General features: G+C 35.7%; 1 protein-coding gene across 1 annotated transcript in view; it reads left to right on the forward strand.

The window, feature by feature from the left end:
• Positions 1 to 13,497: 13,497 nt before the first annotated feature.
• LOC130222054 (oocyte zinc finger protein XlCOF6-like) overlaps positions 13,498 to 22,981 on the forward strand; it is a 129,694-nt gene continuing 120,210 nt past the window's right edge. The window contains exons 1-3 of the mRNA XM_056454679.1: positions 13,498 to 13,550; positions 14,088 to 14,282; positions 16,811 to 17,920. Of these exons, the coding sequence (XP_056310654.1) occupies positions 14,153 to 14,282; positions 16,811 to 17,920 (1,240 nt within the window). The 5' untranslated portion in view covers positions 13,498 to 13,550; positions 14,088 to 14,152. The remainder of the gene's footprint in view (positions 13,551 to 14,087; positions 14,283 to 16,810; positions 17,921 to 22,981) is intronic.

Raw genomic sequence — 22,981 nt, forward strand, 5'->3', positions numbered from 1 at the left:
AACCGTCGCCATTTTGTTCGCGCGTCATCGCACCCACGGCGGGATACCAAACAAGGGCAAAGAGGCGGAGTGAGCGGAGCTCCAGACACCTGCTGGCACTTTGCTTAGACCTGGCAGACAGACTTCCCACCCAGCAAAAAGTCGTCGAAAAGACGTTGAAAAGACGACATGGTCAGACATCCAAACAACGTGGAAAACAGGTGGGAAAGTGAAAGACGAAACGACGTCTTTTTTACGTCGTCGAAAAGACGTAATTGTAAGACGTCCAAACAACGTGGAAAACAGGTGGAAAAGTGAAAGGTGAAAAGACGTCTTTTTCATGTCGTCGAAAAGACGACATTGTCAGACGTCCAAACAACGTGGAAAACAGGTGGAAAAGTGAAAGGTGAAAAGACGTCTTTTTCATGTCGTCGAAAAGACGACATTGTCAGACGTCCAAACAATGTGGAAAACAGGTGGAAAAGTGAAAGATGAAAAGACGTCTTTTTCATGTCGTCGAAAATACGTCAATTTTAAGTCGAAATTTGTTTATGAGAAAGACCTTTATAAACGTTTTAGAACATTTTACATAATTCATAAATTAAACATTTTGTTAAAAAATATTATTTATTAGGCTAATATTTGCTCTCAAAATAGTACAGCAGACAAAAGTAATGACAAAACATGCATTGGTCAAGTTAACATTAACACAACAACAACAACAACAACAAAAAAGCATCAGATTAGTGTTTTCAGCTCTGCGTCTGCCACCGCCAGACCGTACAGGTGGTCTCTCACGGCCCTGTAAATGATGTGGCTGTTGTGTCGCACATTTTGGCTGCAACTGCAATAACAAAGAAAAATTCTGTTTTAGTTGATATAGTGCGCATTCTTACGGTCACATCTGTTTTCTGATGTGTTATTTTAAGAAAGTCTTGTTTTTAAATTAACGTGACATTCCAATAATAAATGCTATTTTGACTGCATGGCACACACGTTTTTGTATAAGGACACATTACAGTTGATTTAACCATACTTTTTAATGTATTATTTATTTTTAAGAAGTGGACAGAGATGGCGAAAGTACACACATCCTACTCAAGATGAAGTGATACTGATGCTTAAAACGACTCTGGTAAAAGTTGAAGTAGCCTACTGACTGCACTTTTGAAGTCAAAGTAAATAGTATGGCCTCAAACACGTAATAAAACGTTTCTATTCCTACCTGTTTTTCACGCTGGTAACTAGACTCACATCATACAGTACATGGATACGTTTATACAAAGTAACATGCATTTCTAATTATGATGTTACATAGTTGCCAATTGTCAGCTGGATAGCCAAGCATCACTCAACAACATGCTCAAGAAGTCACTCCGTACCATCAGCCTGACACAAGCTCAGCATTCAACAGTTTTGCTGCTTTTCGATCAAGAACACCTGCCATTCGTGTTAATACGCTCTAAAAATAATAGTACATTTTAAATATAAATTATAATAGTTTAAATGTATACATTTATTCTATAAAAACATTTTGCATGATCTTTTTTCACGTGCAATTTCCTGATCCTATGCATTATAATTTTATCTATAAATGACATGCAATCCGATCAATAAAACATCTTATTAACTGGTGTAAACAGTCAATCAGCCGACTCTCTATTGTAATCATCTAATTAGCCATTTTGCCTTCATAAAAATGGGTGTGAGAAAAAAACTGGGTGGAAGGAAAATATATTTTTAAGTTTTTTGCGTTACCTCAGCAAAGTTCCCTCGCAAAGATGTTTTCCACAAACACTGCATGTTCACTTAATGTTTTCACACGCACAGGACACTCTTGTAAGCCTATTTATTATTGATTCTTTTTTTACATTAAACGCATAATAATTAATTGCAAAAAGAACAGCCGATCACTGCAGGTGCCGCGGTGGTTGCTTTGTTTCTCTGCTGTTGGCTTGTCAGTGGCGCGGCATTGATCACTTTTGTGTTAATAAAAAATAAGATAGCCTAATTTAGTAGTTTAATGTAATATATAGTTATTAATCAGTGTAATTTATAAATCTATAAATTATTTAGTGCTTTTTCGATTTAGGCATATAGCCCGAGTATCAGGCCCGGCGCTACGGGGGGCAAAGGGGGGCCTCAGAAAGAATTTGTTTGTTTACTGTTTGTTTACTTAAAACTGAAAATTCTTTTTAATCATTAATTACTAACACTCTAGTCATTCCAACCTTCAGAACACATATTTAGATATTTTATGATATGAAATAGAATTCAATAGAATATGAAATAATTAAATTATGACAATTGTGAGATTAAAGCTAGGCATATAGTGCAGAGATCTAGGGTGCGTTTCCCAAAACCATCGTTAGCCAACTAAGGTCGCAAGATTTTTCATTTCCTAATATATAATAAATATTAAATTTCATTTTATAATAAATCGCCTAGTATTTATTTATTCATATGATTTATATATGATATTAGAATAGGTGTTAGCTTTTGTAAGTGATTTGTTTTAGAATAGGATATGTCATTCTCAATAATATTTGTAAAGAAAACGCAGACTCTATATGTGCCATTTACATATATTTCAGTAAATATCGAAAATGAGTGCATGTTTTAACCCAAAATAATATTGGATTTTATTTAAATGCGTGTTTGTATAAAACAATATAATTTGCACAAAGAAATGATGGGGTTCTTCTGTAAAGAAGTAGTTCCTCTGCCCCGTTTAGAGCAACACAATCTCACGGCAATTCGTAACTTTTGGATTTAGTGGCTAATTCGTATGAACTCGTACGATCTAATTCGTACATTTTAGTACGATTTGCTCATCTCCCAATGACGGTTGGGTTTAGGGGTGGGGTTAGGTGCCACGCCTCCTTTTTAAAATGTACAATTTCGTACCAAACCTTTTTATGAATGTTTACTTCTCCCCTTTTATGAAAACGACAGTATATGGAGCAATTAAATATTGGCGCTGACTTTCATTAGACAATTTATCTGATGCAAAAATATATATAAATAAATAAAATAAGGATGTTAGCCTTCTGTAATTCAGAAGACCACAATAAGCTATTTTGGATATTTGAAGCATGGATATTAAAGATATATCATTAGGGATATATGGTCAGCTAAAGTTCTAAAGAAACTTTTTAAAGGTAAACCCCAATTTCAAGTATTTTTATTATAAAGCACTAATTTAGGAAGTATTGCAAATGTTTTTTTGTTGTTGTTTTGTTTTGCTGGTTCATATAATTACTTTTGTATAGCAAGCCTATTTCAATAAAATAGAAAAAATATATAATAATCAAATGTAAATTAAACGGTGTAAAATTAGATATTAAATTATTAATAATAATAACAAGAATAATAATAATAACAATTAAAAATGTGTGTGTGTATGTATGTATATATATATATATATATATATATATATATATATATATATATATATATATATTGTGAGGTAAAAAAAAATAAAAGGGGGGCCCTTGGATTTGGTATAGCCCCAGGGCCCAATGTGTTCTTAATCCGGCCCTGGTTTGGGGAAACACTCGTCACTACGTCGTTCTTTTCCCAAACGATGCATCGTACCATGATAGTTCAGCCGTGAGTTACGTCGTTGTTCGGGAAACGCACCCCTGGTCAGGTGGATAGCCGTAGATAGCCTTTAAAACGCGCACACGGCAGCGGAGGCGCACAACTCACACAGGAGAAAACTGGATTAAGGAATGACATGAGACAAGCAGCCTAATTCATTACATGTTTTGGTTAACTAATTCTTTAAATACAACTCTATTTAGCCCTGAAAGAGAAAAAACGCAGAAGAAACTTGCTGTTAAATTAATTAGATGAAATACGAAACTGCCTGTCATTTTCACATTAGTTTTTCAGTTATGGGATGTGTAACCTTATTAAAATGTTTAGTTCACTGCACAGTCCCACAGTAGTCTACACTGTAATTAACATTTTAATTTATTATATTCATAATTATTATTAATATTATTCAAATTAAGCTAAAATTGACAAAAAGCAAAATTGAATGTTTGCCTTCATTTTGACATCGCTAAAGCTTTTTTTGCAGTTGTGTAAAGAATCATTATGCAGCAGCAGTCAAGTTAGGACCCTTAAATGCCTTTTGCGTTAAAAAGATGATGTCAAGTTTACAGTCATAAATGAAATAGGTATAGTGCTTGAGTAAGTGGATTTGCGGTTGTGTTGGCGGATCCACCTCACATGTAGCTAGGCTGAATTAGACTTAGCACGCTATACGGTGTTACCGGTTTTAAGACGCAACACCGGTGGTATCACTTTTCAACCGTGACACCGTCCCACCACTTGTTTTTTTTAAGTATTTTTTTATTAATTATTTATTTGAATTAAATGCAAAATATAATTCTAAATAATTTACTTAAGACGAGAGCCTGCACTATAATTATAATCTGAACATAGCTAATGCATCATATTTCATTTATCACGTGAGGAGAAGAGAGGAGTCGAATTTACAAAAAGAGATTGGCGGACGATTTAGTGTTAAAACGTAATGCAAAAGCGCCTGTTTGGCAATATTTTGGGTTCAAACCAAATGCAAAAAGAGAGCATGAAAACTTCAATGAGGCAATCTGCAAACTTTGCCTGACAAAGGTGGCAGCATCTGGAGGCAACACAACTAATTTATACATGCACCTTTAACGCACATACTTGATTTAACTATGGGTGGGTCGCGGGTTAAGATTAATAGCCATAAATCCGCAACGCATACTCTCATTTTAAAAATCACGCGACCATTATCTTACAATGTTTAATAATAAATAATCTTATTTATTATTAAAACGAGTGATTTAGCAATGCCACGCCATTAATAAGCCAACTGCAGAGAAACAAAGCAACCATCGCGGCAGTGATCACTTTTTCCGAAGTTCAGCTTCTTTTGTATCCTGTGTGTGTGCGCGTATGTTATCACTCAACAGAAAGTTGCTTTGTCTCTGGCAATATTTCGGCTTTTAATCGAATAAAAATTTTTAATTTAGATGAGCCAATATTGCAAAATTGCAGTAAAGAAACTGTGACGTGAGGCTACACATCAAATCTGAGGTCTGATCTCATCTAACTCTCTTTCGCTGTCATCCAGACACTTGATACAGACGCCACACAGTCGCAAAACTGAGGCAGGTACCAGCTGACAGGTAGAATAGCTGAAGCCTTTGCAAAATCTGTTGAAATACAGCACTGAAATTAACAGGCATAAATGTATTTGAGCCAAAAACGTCTTTCTATCTGTAAAAACGCAAGAGTCAGTGTTATATGTAGAAGTTGTGTGGCCTAATAATTATATTAATCCTAATAAAATGAAAACCAAAATAAACAATTCATTGCATTTTTCATTTGATAGAAAATACACGGAAATGAAAAAAATCAAAGGGTGGCTAGTTTGTATTAATGTGTTTTAATACTATTAAAAATATGCTCAGCCTATTTAAGCTTAACGGTTACGCCGCCAATAGGCAAGCCATTCAAAAAATATTAGTTTACTGTGTACTGGGTTATAATGTATATTGTATAATAAAAACTAAATGTAGCATCGCTGTCATTTAAAACATGCAATTCATAACACACCAGGGGTGCGTTTCTCAAACAACGACGTAACTCACCGCTGAACTATCATACAATGTATTGTTTGGGGAAAGAACTATGATGAATGTTTCCCAAAACGCAGTTTCTCTGTCACAGATCCATCGCTTGAACCACGTTAGTTATAACGTAAAAGGCCCATAATGATGTTCTAAACGGAGTGGAGAAACTACTTATTTAGAGAACCCCATCATTTCTTTGTGCAAATAATATTGTTTTACACGCACACGCATTTAAAAATAAAATCCAATATTAGTTTTGCTAAAAACATGCACTCGCTTTCCATATTAACTGAAATATATGTTAATGCCACATATAGAGCCTGTGTTTCCTTTACTAATATTATTGAGAATATGACATATCCTATTCTAAAACAAATCACTTACCAAAGTTAACACGTATTCTATCATATATAAATCATAATAATAATAAGGCTATTTATTATAAAATTAATTTATTATATATTAGGAAATGAAAAAAATCCTAATTTAATCATAATATTAATAATACTAATGATGATCATGATGAGGATGATGATGATGTCTGAAAGATAACATTATTCGCGTGGAAAAAAAAAATATATATATATACACACAACATTTTAATTCAAGCAATTAACAATAGTATGGTTCAAAAACATATTTTTACTATAGTTTTTTCATGTGAGTATCTTACAGTAGTTACAGTGGCTATCGAAAAGAATCACCCCCCTTCAAAATAAAGACATTTTGTTGCATTGTAGCCTGAAAAGAAGACAGACACAGTTTTGTTTTATCTAACTGTATTTACTTGGTGCAACTTTTAACACCCAACCAAAAGATATAACACCAACATGTCTGAAAAAAAATGAACATAAGAAAACAAAATCAATGGGTTGGAAAAAGAATCACCCCCTTGTTTCAGTATTTGGTTGAATAACCTTTTGCTTCAATTACAGCCTTTAATCTGTTGGGATACGTTTCTACTAACTTTGCACATCTAGACTTTGCAATATTAGCCCACTCCTCTTTGCAGAACTATGCAAGTTCAGTTAAATTTGATGGTGTCCATTTGTGGACTGCAATCTTCAAGTCATTCCACAGATATTCAATGGGGTTTAAGTCTGGACTCTGACTTGGCCATGCCAGGACATTCACCTTTTTCTCCTTTAACCACTGTGTGGTCAGTTTTGCTGTGTGCTTCGGGTCGTTGTCATGTTGGAAGGTAAACCTTCGTCCCAATGATAACTTTCTGGCAGAGGGCAGCAGATTTTCCTTAAGAATTTGTCTGTATTTTGCTCCATCCATCTTTCCTTCTATCCTGACAAGTGTTCCAGCTCCTGCTGCAGAGCAACAACCCCATAACAAGATATTTCCACCGCCATGTTTTATGGTAGGAATGGTGTTATTTGGATGGTGAGCTGTATTGGATTTCCGCCAGACATATCGTTTGGTGTTGAGGCCAAATAATTCAAATTTAGTCTCATCTGACCATATAACACTTTTTTCCATGTGGCCTCAGAATCTTCTAGGTGCGTTTTGGCAAAGCTCAGTCATGACTTTGTTGTTTTTCTTGAGAAGAGGCTTTTTTCGTGCAACCCTCCCATACAAGCCACATTTGTGGAGAATTTTTGATGTTGTCACATGCACACAATGACCACTCTTTGACATAAATTCCTGCAACTGCTTCAGAGTTGTTGTAGGCCTCTTGGTTGCCTCTCTGGCCAGTTTTCTCCTGGCTCTTTCATCCAGTTTGGAGCGACGTCCTGATCCAGGAAGGGTCTGTGTTGTACCAAATACCAGCCACTTTTTAAAATGGACTTCACTGTGCTTCTAGGCATTGATAAAGCATTTTAATTTTTTTGTATCCATCCCTTGACTTTCCCTTTCCCTTGGCCAGGCCACAATTTTATCCCTGAGATCTTTTGACAATGCCTTGCCACCCATAGTTGATGGTTTGCTTCAGTTGCACTACCTAAGGTTGAAATGCTACAATAAATCTATTTTCATGCTGAGCTAATCAAATTGACCACCAATGAAAGTGGAATGGCATTGTGTGTCGTTAAGAAGGTGATTAGCTACACTTGATTGAGTTTACCAGTAATTTTTAGGAGGGGGGTGATCCTTTTTACAACTGAGTGATTCTGTTTTTATGCTTGTTAATTGTTTTCAGACATGTTGGTGTTATATCTTTTACATAGATGTTATATGTTGTACTGAATAATTACACCTAGATGAAACAAAACTGTGTCTGTCTTCATTTCAGGCTACAATGCAACAAAATGTAATTATTTTAAAGGGGGGTGATTCTTTTCTATACCCACTGTACGTCAATGGCAGGTTCATTTCAGTTCAGTAGAAAACTCTGTCCTCTTCATAATATTTCTATTTATTTCTCCTTTGTATTATAGTATCAATTAAAAAAATATGGACTTTCCTTTATGTCTCCCATTCATTTTTTTTACATCCTGCTCTCCATCTTAATTTTATGAGTCACCAGAATCACGTGATTGCACCCAAAGTTCTGCTGATAAAAATATTTAATCTTTTTGCAAGCATTCAGTTTAATAAGTCAATAACAGATTATTAATATCTATTTAAAGATAATTCCACCAAGCTCATAGCAGAATGCTAAAAACATGATGGTTTTGATTTCTACAACTAACAATCTCACTAATAGAGCATGTGCTGGCTACTGAGAATTTGTGAAGGTAAAAATTAAAATAAGTACTGTTCAATAACACTGTTTTTACTATTACGGTTTAAGTATAATTTAATAAGACTCTCAATTTATGAATAGTTAACTGGTAATCTGGAACCTTCAACCTTTATTAAAATATGAATTGTTAAATAAAGTTATATTACTCTATAAAAAGAGTAAATATATGGACGACTACAATACATTTGTCTTCTTTTGACACATAATTTTAAACGTGTGGCTAAAAACTTATCTTAATAAGTGGCTTAAAATTATCTTTTATATTTTTTTGGTGGGCCAGAGAAAAAGTTGGCAGAACAAGTAAAAATCTTTTCCGCTGGCCACACCATGCCATTAGAAAAAATCATTCAAAGTTGGAATTATTGAAAATAAAAAAGCATTAAAGATCATCTCTACGTGTAATTTGCTTTCAAACTATTTTTACAATTCAGTTTTAGCGATGTTCATGTTTACAATTGTGCACCCTTCGCAGTGCACTTTAAAAACATTGATGTCATTTTGACCACCGCCTCATGGGCCTGACATGGGCCTGCCGGTTAGAACTTTCTGCTGTGGTTTACATGTGTTAAATTGTAAAAGTAGACTTAAAAAAAACCTACTTAATAATAATAATAATAAAAATATTATTATTATTATTATCATCATCATCATCATAATCATCATCATATTATTATTAAAGTATGATTTTTTCATTTCTTATAAATAATAAATATTAATTTATGATTTCTTACTAACAAGATGAATAGATTGAAACATAAACCAAAAAGGCATTATAAAGTGTATTACGATTTCGTTTTTTTCTACCCAATTTTATTTAATCTGTTTTTTTACGTTGATGGACTTGAAATCTTAATTTACATTATTTGTTACAATATTTGTAGGAAGCTTTTGCTTTATTAACAAATCGACTTAGGCTACCTGAAAAGTATTTACATCAGTGCATGAAGCAGCAGGGAAAATACTGAAGGAGTTAACAACAGTAACGTCCTAATTTGTTTGGCATGATTTAAATTTAATGGCACTAAATCGCCATCTATATATTTTGCATTCTACATTGGACTGGAAAGAAAGCAATAGCTGTAAAAAAAAATTTGTGAGGAACTTGTAATTCTTTATGACCATATGTTCAAGTACTGGGCTAAATATGGACCAAATCCGAAAGGGCAAAACAAAGATCACGTCGATATTTGGTCTATGTTTGGACCAAATCCGACGGGCAAAACAACCACGTCGATATTTTGACCTTATTTGGACCAAATCCGACGTGCAAAAAAAGACCACGTCGATATTTGGTCTATGTTTGGACCAAATCCGCCAGGCAAAACAACCGTCGATATTTGGTCTATGTTTGGACCAAATCCGACGGGCAAAACAAAGACCACGTCGATATTTGGTCTATATTTGGACCAAATCTGAAGGGCAACACAATCACGTTGATATTTGGTCTATGTTTGGACCAAATCCGACGGACCAAATACAGACCAATTTTCGACGTCGATATTTCGGCTAAATTAAGTCTGTGACGGGCCGACTTGATTTAGCCCAAAAAACGACGTCGAAATGACGTCTCGTGCTGGGTGGGTAATATCTAGTGTTTTGTGTTGACTTTTCCAGTTGTACTAAAAATGCTTTTATCCAAACTTTATCCTCTAAAATTGTATTTGAAACTAGAGCCTTATTGACTATGGTTGTATGTTGTATGGATCAGCTGCTAATACAACATTAAAACAGTTAGATACAACCCAAAATCAAGCACTAAGAGTATGCTGTGGAGCCATGAAAACCAAAACTTTAGCAGCATTACAAGTTGAGATGGGAGAGATGCCTTTACACCTTAGAAGGGATCAACTGGCAGTAGTATACTGGGCATACTTGAAAGGTCATAATGACAATCACATAGCACAAACAGTTCTGATGCAGTGCCAAGAACAAGAGAAACATGATCTTAAAGGTTATGGATGGATAATACGAAGTAAAATAAATGATATGGAAATAGACACACTAACAATTTCGCCCACTATAGTATTTCCAGTAGTTCCCACATGGCTGCTTGGTGATTTGGAAGTTGATTTTGAAATAATGAAAGAAAAACAAGAAAGTGAGATTGACAGTAAACGAGTAGAAAATTATATAAAGGAAAAATACAATGAAACAACTGAAATATACACAGATGCATCAAGAATTGGACAAAGGGTAGGAGTGTCATACAATATTCCAACGTTAAAGATTGAAACTGCAAAAGTAATAATTTAGCAGTGTATACAGCAGAATTGGTAGCGATATGGTTGGCTCTAAAGTGGGTTGAGGATAATAAACCAATTAAAGTTGTCATTGTGTCTGATTCAAGTTCAGCACTTGTGAGTATAAAATATTTAGTATCAGAGTCACGGCAGGACATCATTTATGAAATAGTACAGTTGGAAAATAATCTCAAAATCAGGAGTTATCATATCATTGTTGTGGGTGTCTGTGGGAATGAGATGGCAGACAAGTTGGCAAAACAAGCAGCACATCAAACTACGATAGACATTAACATCAAATACAGCAAGTCAGAAATCAAAAGTATTGTTAAAACTAAAGTATTGGGAAAATAGCAACATATATGGAATAATGGAGTACAGGACGTCAATATTACACCATACAGAACAAAGTAGGAAGAGGTAGGGAAACAAGGAAAAGCAAACAGGAAGAAGACAAGTTCACAAGAATGAGATTTAATCACACAGCACTCAATAGTACATTACATATGATCAATAAACATGCAGATGGAATGTGTGAATGTAATAACAACCAGGAGACTGTAAAACATGTATTAATGCACTGCCCAACATATCACCAGTGGTGGTAAGAGTACAACAAATTTGTACTCAATTACAAGTAAAAGTACTGGGGTTAAAAAGTGCTTGAGTAAAAGTACAAATTACACTTTAAAAAAAGTACTCAGAGTACAAATTACTTTTTTGCTGGTGGTATTTATTGATCCGTAATTGCTGAATCAGACAAGATCCAGACAATAAAACACATTTTACAATACACATTTAAAGGTACTATAAACACTTTTGAAACATAAACACATTGAACCCAATAATAAAAATAAAAATAAATAAAACAATGTCACAAATATAAAGTTGTTAGTCTTCTTACCATTAAAATGTTAATATATTGTATTTTGAAATATCATTTAGTGCATTGTACAATAGGAAAACAATCAAATGCTGTATTTTAAAGCACAACAAAAGCAGTGCATTGCTTAAGTAGGCTTTTTCTACATTCATACATGTGTACATTCATATGTTATGTGAACTGCATAACAATTATGGATGCAACAATTGTAGATTTTGTTTGTACGATTCTTGAGAATAATGGTTTCACGGTTATCACGTCTAATGTAAGTTTAAGCTTTATATTAGGTCAGTATTCAAGTAAACTGTTGTTATCATCTGCGTTCAGACATACATAATCATTTTAATAATTTGCAATAATTCGTTTAACATATCTTTTGTTTACATTGCACTGAAAGCCACGCTACGGTGTGAAACGTTTTCTAATCGGTGTGTCTGGAAGGTGTGAGGTCCGCTTGCACGCGCATATTGGCAAATGTTCTTATATAACGAACTTGTGTGCGGAAAAGACACGATATGTGAACGGCCCGCTGCTATAGTTAATCCAGTGTGCGTAAATATTAGCCTTGGTTTAAACTCGGATCTTTAAACTAGCGCACAGATAGCATAACTTTTAGTTGCTGCAGGTTTGATGAATTAACCGTAATTAACAAATTATCCAAATGTTTTCGGCTGCTCGCGCCACTTGCTTTTTTTGTCAGGTGAATCAGGCTCTGTCTGCGCAGCCTTCAAATGCAGCTCGTGCTGAACGACGCATGTCACTTCTTAAATAAAGCAGCCGTTTTTCGACTGAACAACAAATTTTGTTTTTGATGTCTTGGTCACACTATTTGGAGGGCCGGAACAAATTGCCTCGCGGGCCAAGTTCACCAATTGAATAGCCCTGGTTTAAACGTTAAACTTTAATATCACTTCACTTACAAGTTTTGGAGAAACTTTGCTATTAATCTAATAGCGCGAAACAAACCATCAGAAACCGCAGAACAACACTGCATAGTGCCTAAACATATAAATAAATAAAATATCACACAAATTAAGTTATATGTCTTCTTACCATTATGTGTTTTTTAGATTAGAGGCTGAAGTCTTGTAAGCCGAAATCACAGCAGATGGCAGACATTGCTTACACTACATTAGCACACTGTCCCCTTTCTTCCCCCTGTAGGTGAACAGCTCCTCCAGGTGTGGCCATGGGGATTCATCCTCTGTTATTTCTTCGTCCTTTCTGCGTTCTTCAGATGCGTTGTTGGTGTCTTGAATCTCCATGTGTAGAACAATAACTTCGTAACAATACTATCACTGCTCAGCTCACGTAAATCTGCAGCTTGTTTTTCGGCTCAAATAATGTACCAGGCTTTTGATTGGTCCGTTAAGATGAGCTTTTTTATTGGCTACCGAAGTCAGTGGTTAAAATATTCATTTATTTACAGTACTCTGTAACGAATTGTGATTTTAAAAGTAACGAATTACATTATTCAGCTTAATTTGTACTCAAGTACAAGTAAAATTACTGACTTAAAAATATACTCATGAAAGTACAATTACCCCAAAAATGTACTTAATTACAGTAACGTGAGTAGTTGTAATTCGTTACTCCCACCACTGCATATCACACAGAAAGAAATAGATTATTCACACAGTTACAGGAAAAACAAGTGGAACCTAACATAGAGAATAGCTTAAAATTGAGCACGGATGATGTGTGTTTTAGATAAGATTATAACATTTTGAAAGACACAGGGTTAAGTAATATAATTTAGTGTATAGCAAAACAGTTATCTATGGTAGCTGTAATATGCAGAAGGAAGGGAATGTATGTATATGTGTATAATATATATATATATATATATATATATATTTTTTTTTTTTTATATGTGTGCATATATATATATTGTAGCGCTTTGTTTCATTATAAGAAATACATGGGTTAGTTAACTCCTGAATCACACTCCATCCAGATGGTAGCGGTAATGCTCCAAAAGCTAGTTGCCAACCGCCAAAAAACACAAGAAGAGGAAGAAGTGGCAAAAAAGGTTAAAAAAAAAGACTTTTATTTTGGCGTGGCGTGTGACGTCATAAGCCTGCGCCGCTCCCGCGTTGTGATTCAACTGGAGAGAGGTTTGTTTTGAAGTGTTTACACTTATAAAGCGATTTATTAAAGTTTTATTTTTTTAAATTCAGTGGTAAATAATGTACCTGCTGTTGACAATATTATTTTAACCCTTTATGCAACGTAGTACTCTTTTACTCACAGTAATGAAGGCTATTGTTTGAATAAAGATAGGATAACCTTTTTGTCCCAGAGAGGGAATTTGTCTTGTGCAAAAAAGTGCTACACGTTGCTGTAAGCAGACAATAAAGTAAATAAAACAAACAAAACAATAAAGAAACAACATGCCTAAAAGTTACAGAGATGTGTGTAATAAGTGTTTTAATGAAGGTTTATTTTATTAAATAGCATAATGTCTATATTAAACAGCATAAAGTAAACATAACTATATATAAGAAATGGAGTACTAATTTTAATCAGCTCATTTATGGCTATTGTTTCTTACTCTGACTTACCTGATTTCTTTTTGTCAATTACTCTCATATAAAGAAACTGTTGAAGAGAAGTTATTTTGTTTCTGTTCATTGTTTTATTCATTTAAACAGGATAAAGTGTCCAAACACAGAGAAAAACTCCTGCTGAAGCGACTGATCTCCACACTGTTATAAAGATGGTGTTTATTAAAGTGGAGAGTGAAGACCTGAAGATTGAAGAAACATTCACAGTCAAACAGGAAGATCTGCAGGAACAAACAGAAGAAACATTCAGAGTCAAACAGGAAGATCTGCAGGAACAAACAGGTTGATTTTCATTCTCAAAGACCAACTCAGTCATTTGATCCTCATTCAGATATATTATAATAATAAGAATACTAAATTAAATCCATCTTGCAGCCCTGAGTGTGCTGCCTAGTTCTCCTAAATGCACATAAACACTCAGGAGCTATGTTTCCATCCAAAAAGGCAAATAAACTTTATGCGCAATACTGGATTATCGCGTAAAAGACGTGTAAATAAAGCAGCGTTTCCATTCAAAGAGTCAAAGTAAACAAAATAGTCACTTCCTGATTAACTGGCGCCAAATATCAACAGTAAAAATGGAATTTGCTGCGATAAGAGAAGCTGCCTCAATCTTTTCTTCATCTAATAAAGGACTTGCGCCTCAGAAGGCAATCCTGACACGCAGTGAAGAGCGGTGGCATTTGAAGGTGTCAGATGCAGAGCACAGAGCACATTCTGGAGGTCATTAATAATATAATAACACTAATACTTAAACGGTAAGGCGTTTTAGAATGACCAAAACAACAGTTCAGATGGTTCTGCAGTGTGCTCAGCCTGCTGATTTGTCCATTTACATACATTTTTATCATCACATGATCTCTAATAACAAAATCACATGACCTATTTAATGCGCATACTGAAATTTGTTCGGAAAAAAGTGTTTCCATCGTGATTCATGCACATCTTTTCTTATCTAATAAAAAGTTTATCCTACTCAGTTATGCGCAAAAGTTTTTATGTGCATTTTCAAAATTTATGCACAGCATGACGTTTCCATCAACCATTTTTTTATGTGCATATGCAAAATAAGTGGATGGAAACAGCCATTGAAAGACAGGAATGAGTTTCTTTCGTCACTTGTTCTCATGTCTTTTGTCATTATTTTATGTATTATTAGTCTCCCATTTTCTCTACCTTCTTGATGTTATTGCTTTTCTTGTTCTCCTACTGTTTGTAAAGCATCCTTGAGCACTGGCGCTATATAAAATAAATAAAGACAATAAATTTAAAAAGTTTGACTGAGCTGAGGATATGTGACCTACAGTATTCTCATAGAAGATATCTGCTATTACAGTGATTGTGTTGGCTTAGTACTTTCCATTTGCATATGTCATGTTTATTACAAATTTTTTTTCATCAACTTCTTTATGAGTTTAAACTTGTTTTTAGTAGTGGTTACTAGTTCTCACAGATAGTACCTGTGTTAGAATTACATCATTATTATAATAACTAATTACCAGGGATATTGTGTTTAAACAGGGTTTCTGCGGGGTCTTAAAATGTCTTAAATTCCAAAATCTAAATTTTAGGCCATAAAAAGTCTTACATTTACTGAAATATTGTGTTGTAGATCTTAAATCTTATTGTAAACAAGTCTTCATTTTCCTTTGTTCATGTTTTGCTACCCAAAAAAAGTGTTTGTTTTTTACCCAGACATTTAAAAGAATATATTTTAGAGCAGTAATCACAGTACTGTGAAACTGTGATATTTTTATTCAAGGTTATCATACCGTCAGGATCTTATATTGGCCCATGCCTAAAGCTGCTTGATGTTGCAAAGTCATAATTTCTAATTGTATTGTTTTTCTTTGAATGTGTAGTCATGAAGAGACTTGTTTAAGTAGCCTGTTTCTGAAAGAGAGGTAACTTTAACTCGGAGTCAGTCACCGTGGTCACTTACTCTGTGAAACTAACCTGGTCAGTAGCAGGTTTTATTCTCTAAACTCTTGAGTTTCTGTCGGTCTCCTCCCCTTTTTTTAAAGATGAAGCAGTATTTCTCGCTTAGCCTTACGTTTCCAGCCACCTATTTTTATGTGCATTTTGGATAGGCTATGAGCATAAAAAATTGGTTGATGGAAACGTCATGATGCACATAACTTTTGAAATATAGGCATAAAAACATGCGCATAACTGAAAAGGACAAACTTTTTATTCGATAAGAGAAGATAAACTTACGTAAACTACGCAAGCACTTTTACTGAACAAATTCCAGTATGTGTGTTAAAAAGGTTTGTTATAAGAGATCATATGATGATGAAAATGTGTGTGAATGCACAAACCAGCAGGCTGAGCATACTGTAAAACATCTGAAATGTTGTTTTGGTCATTCTAAAAGGTCTGAACCGTTTCAGTATTAATGTTATTATATTATTAATTGCCTCCAGAGTGTCTGTTCTCTGCATCTCAGGGCTTCAAACGCCACCACGTGTTCATTGTGTGTCGGCATTGTCCTCTGAGGTGAAAGTCATTTATTAAACAAAGAAAAGATTCATGTAGCTTCTTCTAATCAGGAAGTGACGATTTTGTTCTCATTGATTCATTGGATGGAAACGCTGCTTTATTTGAACATCTTTTATGTGATATTCCAGTTTTGCACAATAAAAAAGACTTAGCTTACTGTGTTCCACAATAAAGGAAATGTTTAAAACCACATGACGGAGAGTAAATGGTATTGGTAAATGGTCATTTTATTATTTGGGTAAAAACATCCATTTCTTGCTTGTCACTTTGAGCCTTCATACTAAAGTTAACTTTTTTTTTTTTTTTAGACCTGATGGTACTGAAAGAAGAGACTCATCAACAGAATGAAATAGAAGAGAAACAGCAGAAACCCCAAAAAATAATGACTGATGAAAAACCTACACTGACTATAAAGACTTCATCACACGGAAGACCTTGGAAATCCAAATCTGGGTGTAATTTTAGCTGTAAACAGTGTAGAAAGAGTTTCAGTCAAAAGTCAAGCCTTGATGTTCACATGAAAGTTCACACTAGGAAGAAACATTGCACTTGCAAACAGTGTGGAAAAAGCTTCAGTAGTACAGGACACTTAACCGTGCACATGAGAATTCACACTGGGGAGAGGCCGTACATGTGCCAACAGTGTGGAAAAAGCTTCTATCATGCTGGAAACTTGGCAGAGCACATGAGAATTCATACCGGAGAGAAGCCTTACTCTTGCCCTCAGTGTGGAAAGAGTTTTAAGCAAAATGGCACCTTTAAAGTCCACATGAGAATTCACACTAGGGAGCAACCTTACACCTGCGAACAGTGTGGAAAGAGTTTTGGTCAAATACAAGACTTTAAAACCCACATGAGAATTCATACCGGAGAGAAGCCTTTCAGCTGTAAACAGTGTGGAAAGAGTTTCAGAAAAAAGCCAAACCTTAATGTTCACATGAGAGTTCACACTAGGGAGAAACCTTACACCTGCAAACAGTGTGGAAAGAGTTTTAGTCAAAAACAAAGCTTTAAAACCCACATGAGAATTCACACTGGAGAGAGGCCGTTTACATGCCAACAGTGTGGAAAAAACTTCCATAATTCAGGAAACTTTGCAATGCACATGAGAATTCACACTGGAGAAAGGCCCTACACATGCCAACAGTGTGGAAAAAGCTTCTATAATGCAAGAAGCCTTGCACTGCACATGAGAATTCACACTGGAGAGAAGCCTTTCAGCTGTAAACATTGTAGAAAGAGTTTCAATCTAAAGCAGAACCTGAATGTTCACATGAGAGTTCACACTAGGGAGAAACCTTACACCTGTGAACAGTGTGGAAAGAGTTTTGGTAAAAAACACGACCTTGAGATCCACATGAGGATCCACACTGGAGAGAAACCTTACACATGCACAGAGTGTGGTAAAAGTTTCAGATGTAAAAACACACTCAAATACCACATGAAAACTCACACCGGAGAGAAGCACATGGATGGTCACACTGGAACCATAGTGTTCACATGTGATCAGTGTGGAAAGAGTCTCACACGCAAAGACTCCTTTAACAAACACATGAAGACTCACTCAGATGAGGATCGTTTTAGATGCAGAGAGTGTGGAAAGGGCTTTAAACATAAAAGAAGCCTCATCACTCACCAGAAGCTTCACAATGGAGAGCAGAGTCCTCAAAAATGAGGCCTTGTCCACACAAACACAGGTATATTCAAAATGGCAGCTTGTTCATGTAGTTTGGCTGTTCATTCATGTGAAGTTTATTTATAAACTATTTTCGTTTTCCCCGGGTTCCCATATTTCCTCTCGAAGTCTAAAACACACGAGCTAAGTTAATTGAACATTCTAAATTGGCACCATAGTTGAGCTCTTAGTAAGCCGTATATCTCTCTTTAGCCATTCCTGTATTTGTCATTAGAACAGAAACAAGTCTGGGGAGTTCATCGAGATCTACCTGAGCTCAAAATCCCCTCTCACCCTGCTTACGAGAGGTAGCCCAGGCCTCGAGGATCTTATGAGGTTAGGGCTCTGTCCCGGGACAGCATGCCAAACAATTGTGAACTCTTGAATACATATCAAGTTACTGATAATGAAACCCTTTAAACACCTGAAGATGTAAACTCAATAACTGAAGAGGGGTGAAGATTTTGACAACTGTTTTGTAGTGTAGATTAGGGCTCACAGCCCAGTACCAGGTTGTGAGAGTTGCTACCGGGCTGCAAGAATGCAAAATAACTCTATATGTTGATAGATTGTGTGGCTTGTTTCACATGCAAACAAGTATCTGCATCTGAAAAGGTGTGAACCAAATGGCCTACAGGAACTCAAGAGTTGTGACCCAACCAAAGCAGTTGGGTAATCACCGAGGGGTGGGTTACATCCGTTGTTATAAAGTAGTGTCTTACAGGCAATACTTTGGATTAAGTTACTTGAAGACTGACGACTTAACATCACTGCTGAGGAACTGCACTATTCCTTGTCTATAATAAAGTCTTATCCCTGGAAGAGCTTTGGTCAGTTTACTTATTTGATGTATTAGAGTCATCTATACAATGACGAGTCACCCAAGATTGGTTAAGCCAAATACAGCAAAATCTAACAATGTGTTTCAACTTATTATGAAGCGATAACCATATTTGTGCACATTGCACACACTGTAAAAACTGCAGATTTCTTTCTTGTTCTCACAACACAAATTAAATTAACTTAACACTTTAACAAATTTATGTGGATTAAACATAAAAAATTAAGTTGTCCCAATGATATTTCAAGAATCGTGTTATTTCAGCTCATTTTAATTAAGTAGTTTGAACAAGTAAAAAATACATATATATTTTTGAGTGCCCTTGCAAATAGCTCTGAACAGAATTAGAATGATTAGGGAGGAGAAAATGTTTGGGGAGATGCAGGGAACACTGTTCTACACCCTTACATTGTTTTTTTTAACATTCACATTGTCTAATTGCATAAACAAACACTGATTTACCTCTAATTTGGGGTTTTTGTCTGCAATTTCACAAAACTTGTTGGCGAATGAAGGTCTGCCTAAACTCGTGCAGTGTGAACTCGCCATAAGGCAATGACAGTGAGCGACTGATGCAGACTCCCTAAAGCTCTGTTCAGACTACACAATGCCATTTGCCAGTTACGACAGATCAGATTTGTGTCAGATTATGAGATTTTGACTTGATCAAATCTTGATGTGTTGTGGGTAACAAATGAAGACTTTGGTTTCAAAACACTACACATTTATTTAGATTAATTTGAGAAAATAAACAAGTTTTCTTTCTGAAGACAAACTTTCCGTAGACAACTGGTTGCCTTTAAAGATACGTTCATGTGAAAACTCCCACATTACTACAAATAAATCAGTGTATGGGAAACCCAGTGTCGCTATTGTGAATGAGAACATGAGTGATTTGTTAGCTTACATGCTAATTTCAGTACTCAACAGGCTACTGAAGGACTGCAGCTATCTGTTCATTCAAATTATTATTAATATGCAATACATATTGTACCGCTCATGTGCACTGATAGATTATATTGTGTGCTGTCTGTAAGTGGTGTGTAGGTTATAGTTTTAGGCTTATATTGTTAAGGTTAATAATTTAAGAGTAATAAGTTATTTAATTAAACATTCCCATTGTTTTATATTGTTTTATATATATATTAGGGATGGAGCCGAACCCGAATACGGTTTTCGAATACACACAAATAGCGTATTTTTTACAAATACTTCTTTCAAACAAATATTCGAAAAACTATTTGTGTTCGGGAACAAAATTTAATATATTTTATTATATATAAGAACAATGTCAGAAAGTTGCGTTTCCTCATGTGACTGCAGCACATGACCGCATGAGTAGGCTCGGCTGAGCGAAAAAAAAAAAAAAAGACTTCAGTTCATCAATATTTTAGTTCAATAGATTTTTGTACCTTAACTGGGTTCTGGAGACAGTTTTGGGAAGTGGGAAGGGAAGATTGATTGGGAGCTGCATAATTGACATCTGCAGTCGGGTGCTCTCATGTTCGCTCTGTTTACGTAGTAGTTATATGGTATGTTTAAATACTCTGTCTTTTGCAGACAGCAATAGGCTATAGGCTAGTTAACTTTAGCATAGCTTCTCGTCACTCATTATTTTAACTTAGTTGAAACTCATCACATGGATTTGGGCAACCAAATAGAAAAAAGTGTGGCTGCTGCTGAGCCATCTCTTGGTCCTGCACCAGTCAAAAAAACTTGCTCAAGTTCTGTGTTCTGCAGATAAAAGCAAAGTGATATGTGATGTGTGCAAAAGAGAAATCAGCAGAGGCAGAGATATCAAACATCTGTCATCATCTGCTATGTATAATCACATGGACTTAAAGCATCCTCCCTCTGGTACCGACTGCCAATCCCCTCACAAGCACCAATCCCACACCAGCACCAAACCATCATCAGAGCCATGTTCTCCCAAAACCTTCACAAGCACCAAACCATCAACACAGCCATGTTCTGCCCCCTGCAAGTCAGTTTTACTCACATATTAGCTGCATTTAATGCAAAACAGGCGTATCCACCCAATCACCAAAAAGAAAAACTATTGTGTCTGTTTTTTGGCAGACGGTTGACAATATCAGGGCTGTATCTTTTAGTATTATATAGAATACAACTGTTGTTCTGCCAGATCTCCCAGTCAGGGGTTGATAAATTTTAGTTCTTGTAATTCTGTGCATTGAAAAGAAGTTATTTCAGAAGCAGAACAGTTCTTTGAAGTATTATTGTTGTATTTGTTCATCCTTCAACAAGGATAGGTGGTGGTGGGGTTCATAATGTTCACAATGGTATTGTAGTAGTTGTTGGTATAACCATGGATGAGGTAATGGCTGTTATGTTATTTACTTTTCAATGATGTTCCTTGTTACATGTTCGAAAACATCAACCTATATTGCATATCCTTAATTATTATAATGGGTATAATTAAAGAATACCTGCACTATAAAGTAAATTAGAAGTGTAACGCAAAAAAAAAAAAAAAAAAGATTTTTTACGATCATTTTGAATTTGACTTGAATACAAATACTTTTCCTCCTCAACAAATACAGATACAAATACCGGCTGCTTTGCACAACAAATATATATATATTATATATATATATATATATATATATATATATATATATATATATAAGTCAAGTGATGCGATTTAGCAGGTTAGAGTTCACCAAGCTTGAACTTTGCACTGCAGCAACCTGCGAAACTTAACGCATGACCCCGCATTTCCGGTCTGACGCATTCGCGTGCGTATGAATGGAGGAAAAGTCAAGTGTGACTGCAGCTTAAGGCAGATTCTCTTCCACACTCTTCACCTCTCTGTTCTCCTCAGACAGAATGAGACGAGTGTGTGCTGTGTTTGGATCCAGTGTGAGGAAACTCGTGCCCTGAACACAAGAACACACACATTTATAACCACAGCTGTGTGTGTATGTTCGTGTGTGTGTGTGTGTGTGTGTGTACAGCTGCATTCAAAATTATTCCTCTTGTGAAATTCTTTTTTCAAATATTTCCCAAATGATGGAAGTAATTTTTCACAGTATTTCCTATTATATTTTTTCTTCTGAAGAAATGTTTTAAATTGGCTAGAATGAAAGCAAATTTTTAAAAGCATTTTAAGGTCAATATTATTAGCCACATTAAGTAATTTTTTTTCTCCAATTGCCTACTGAACAAACCATTTTAAACAATGATTGCCTAATTACCTTAACTTTGCCTAATTAACTAGTTAAGCCTTTAAACTGCAAAAGCTGAATACTATTATCTTAAAAAGATATCTAGTCAAATATTATGTAGTCATCAAGCAGTTCTTAGAATCAGTTAATTATTAAAACCATTATGTTTAGCATACCTTAGCAACCGCCTAGCAACACCTTAGCAACCGCCTAGCAACCACCTTGCAACTGCCTAGCAACACCTTAGCAGTCACCTAGCAACACCTTAGCAACCGCCTAGCAACACCTTAGCAACCACATAGCAACACCTTAGCAACTACCTAGCAACAACTTAGCAACCGCCTAGCAACCACCTAGCAACCGCCTAGCAACACCTTAGCAACCACCTTGCAACGCCTTAGCAACCACCTAGCAACACCTTAGCAGTCACCTAGCAACACCTTAGCAACCACATAGCAACACCTTAGCAACCACCTAGCAACACCTTAGCAACCACCTAGCAACAACATAGCAACCACCTAGCAACGCCTTAGCAACAGCCTAGCAACACCTTTGCAACCGCCTAGCAACACCTTAGCGACCGCCTAGCAACGCCTTAGCAACAGCCTAGCAACGCCTTAGCAACCGCATAGCAACCGCCTAGCAACCACCTTCGCAACCGCATAGCAACCACCTAGCAACGCCTTAGCAACCACCTAGCAACACCTTAGCAACCGCCTTAGCAACTGCCTAGCAACCACCTTAGCAACCACCTAGCAACACCTTAGCAACCGCCTAG

Source organism: Danio aesculapii, chromosome 4, assembly GCF_903798145.1.
Source record: "Danio aesculapii chromosome 4, fDanAes4.1, whole genome shotgun sequence".
NCBI classification, from domain to species: Eukaryota; Metazoa; Chordata; class Actinopteri; order Cypriniformes; family Danionidae; genus Danio; species Danio aesculapii.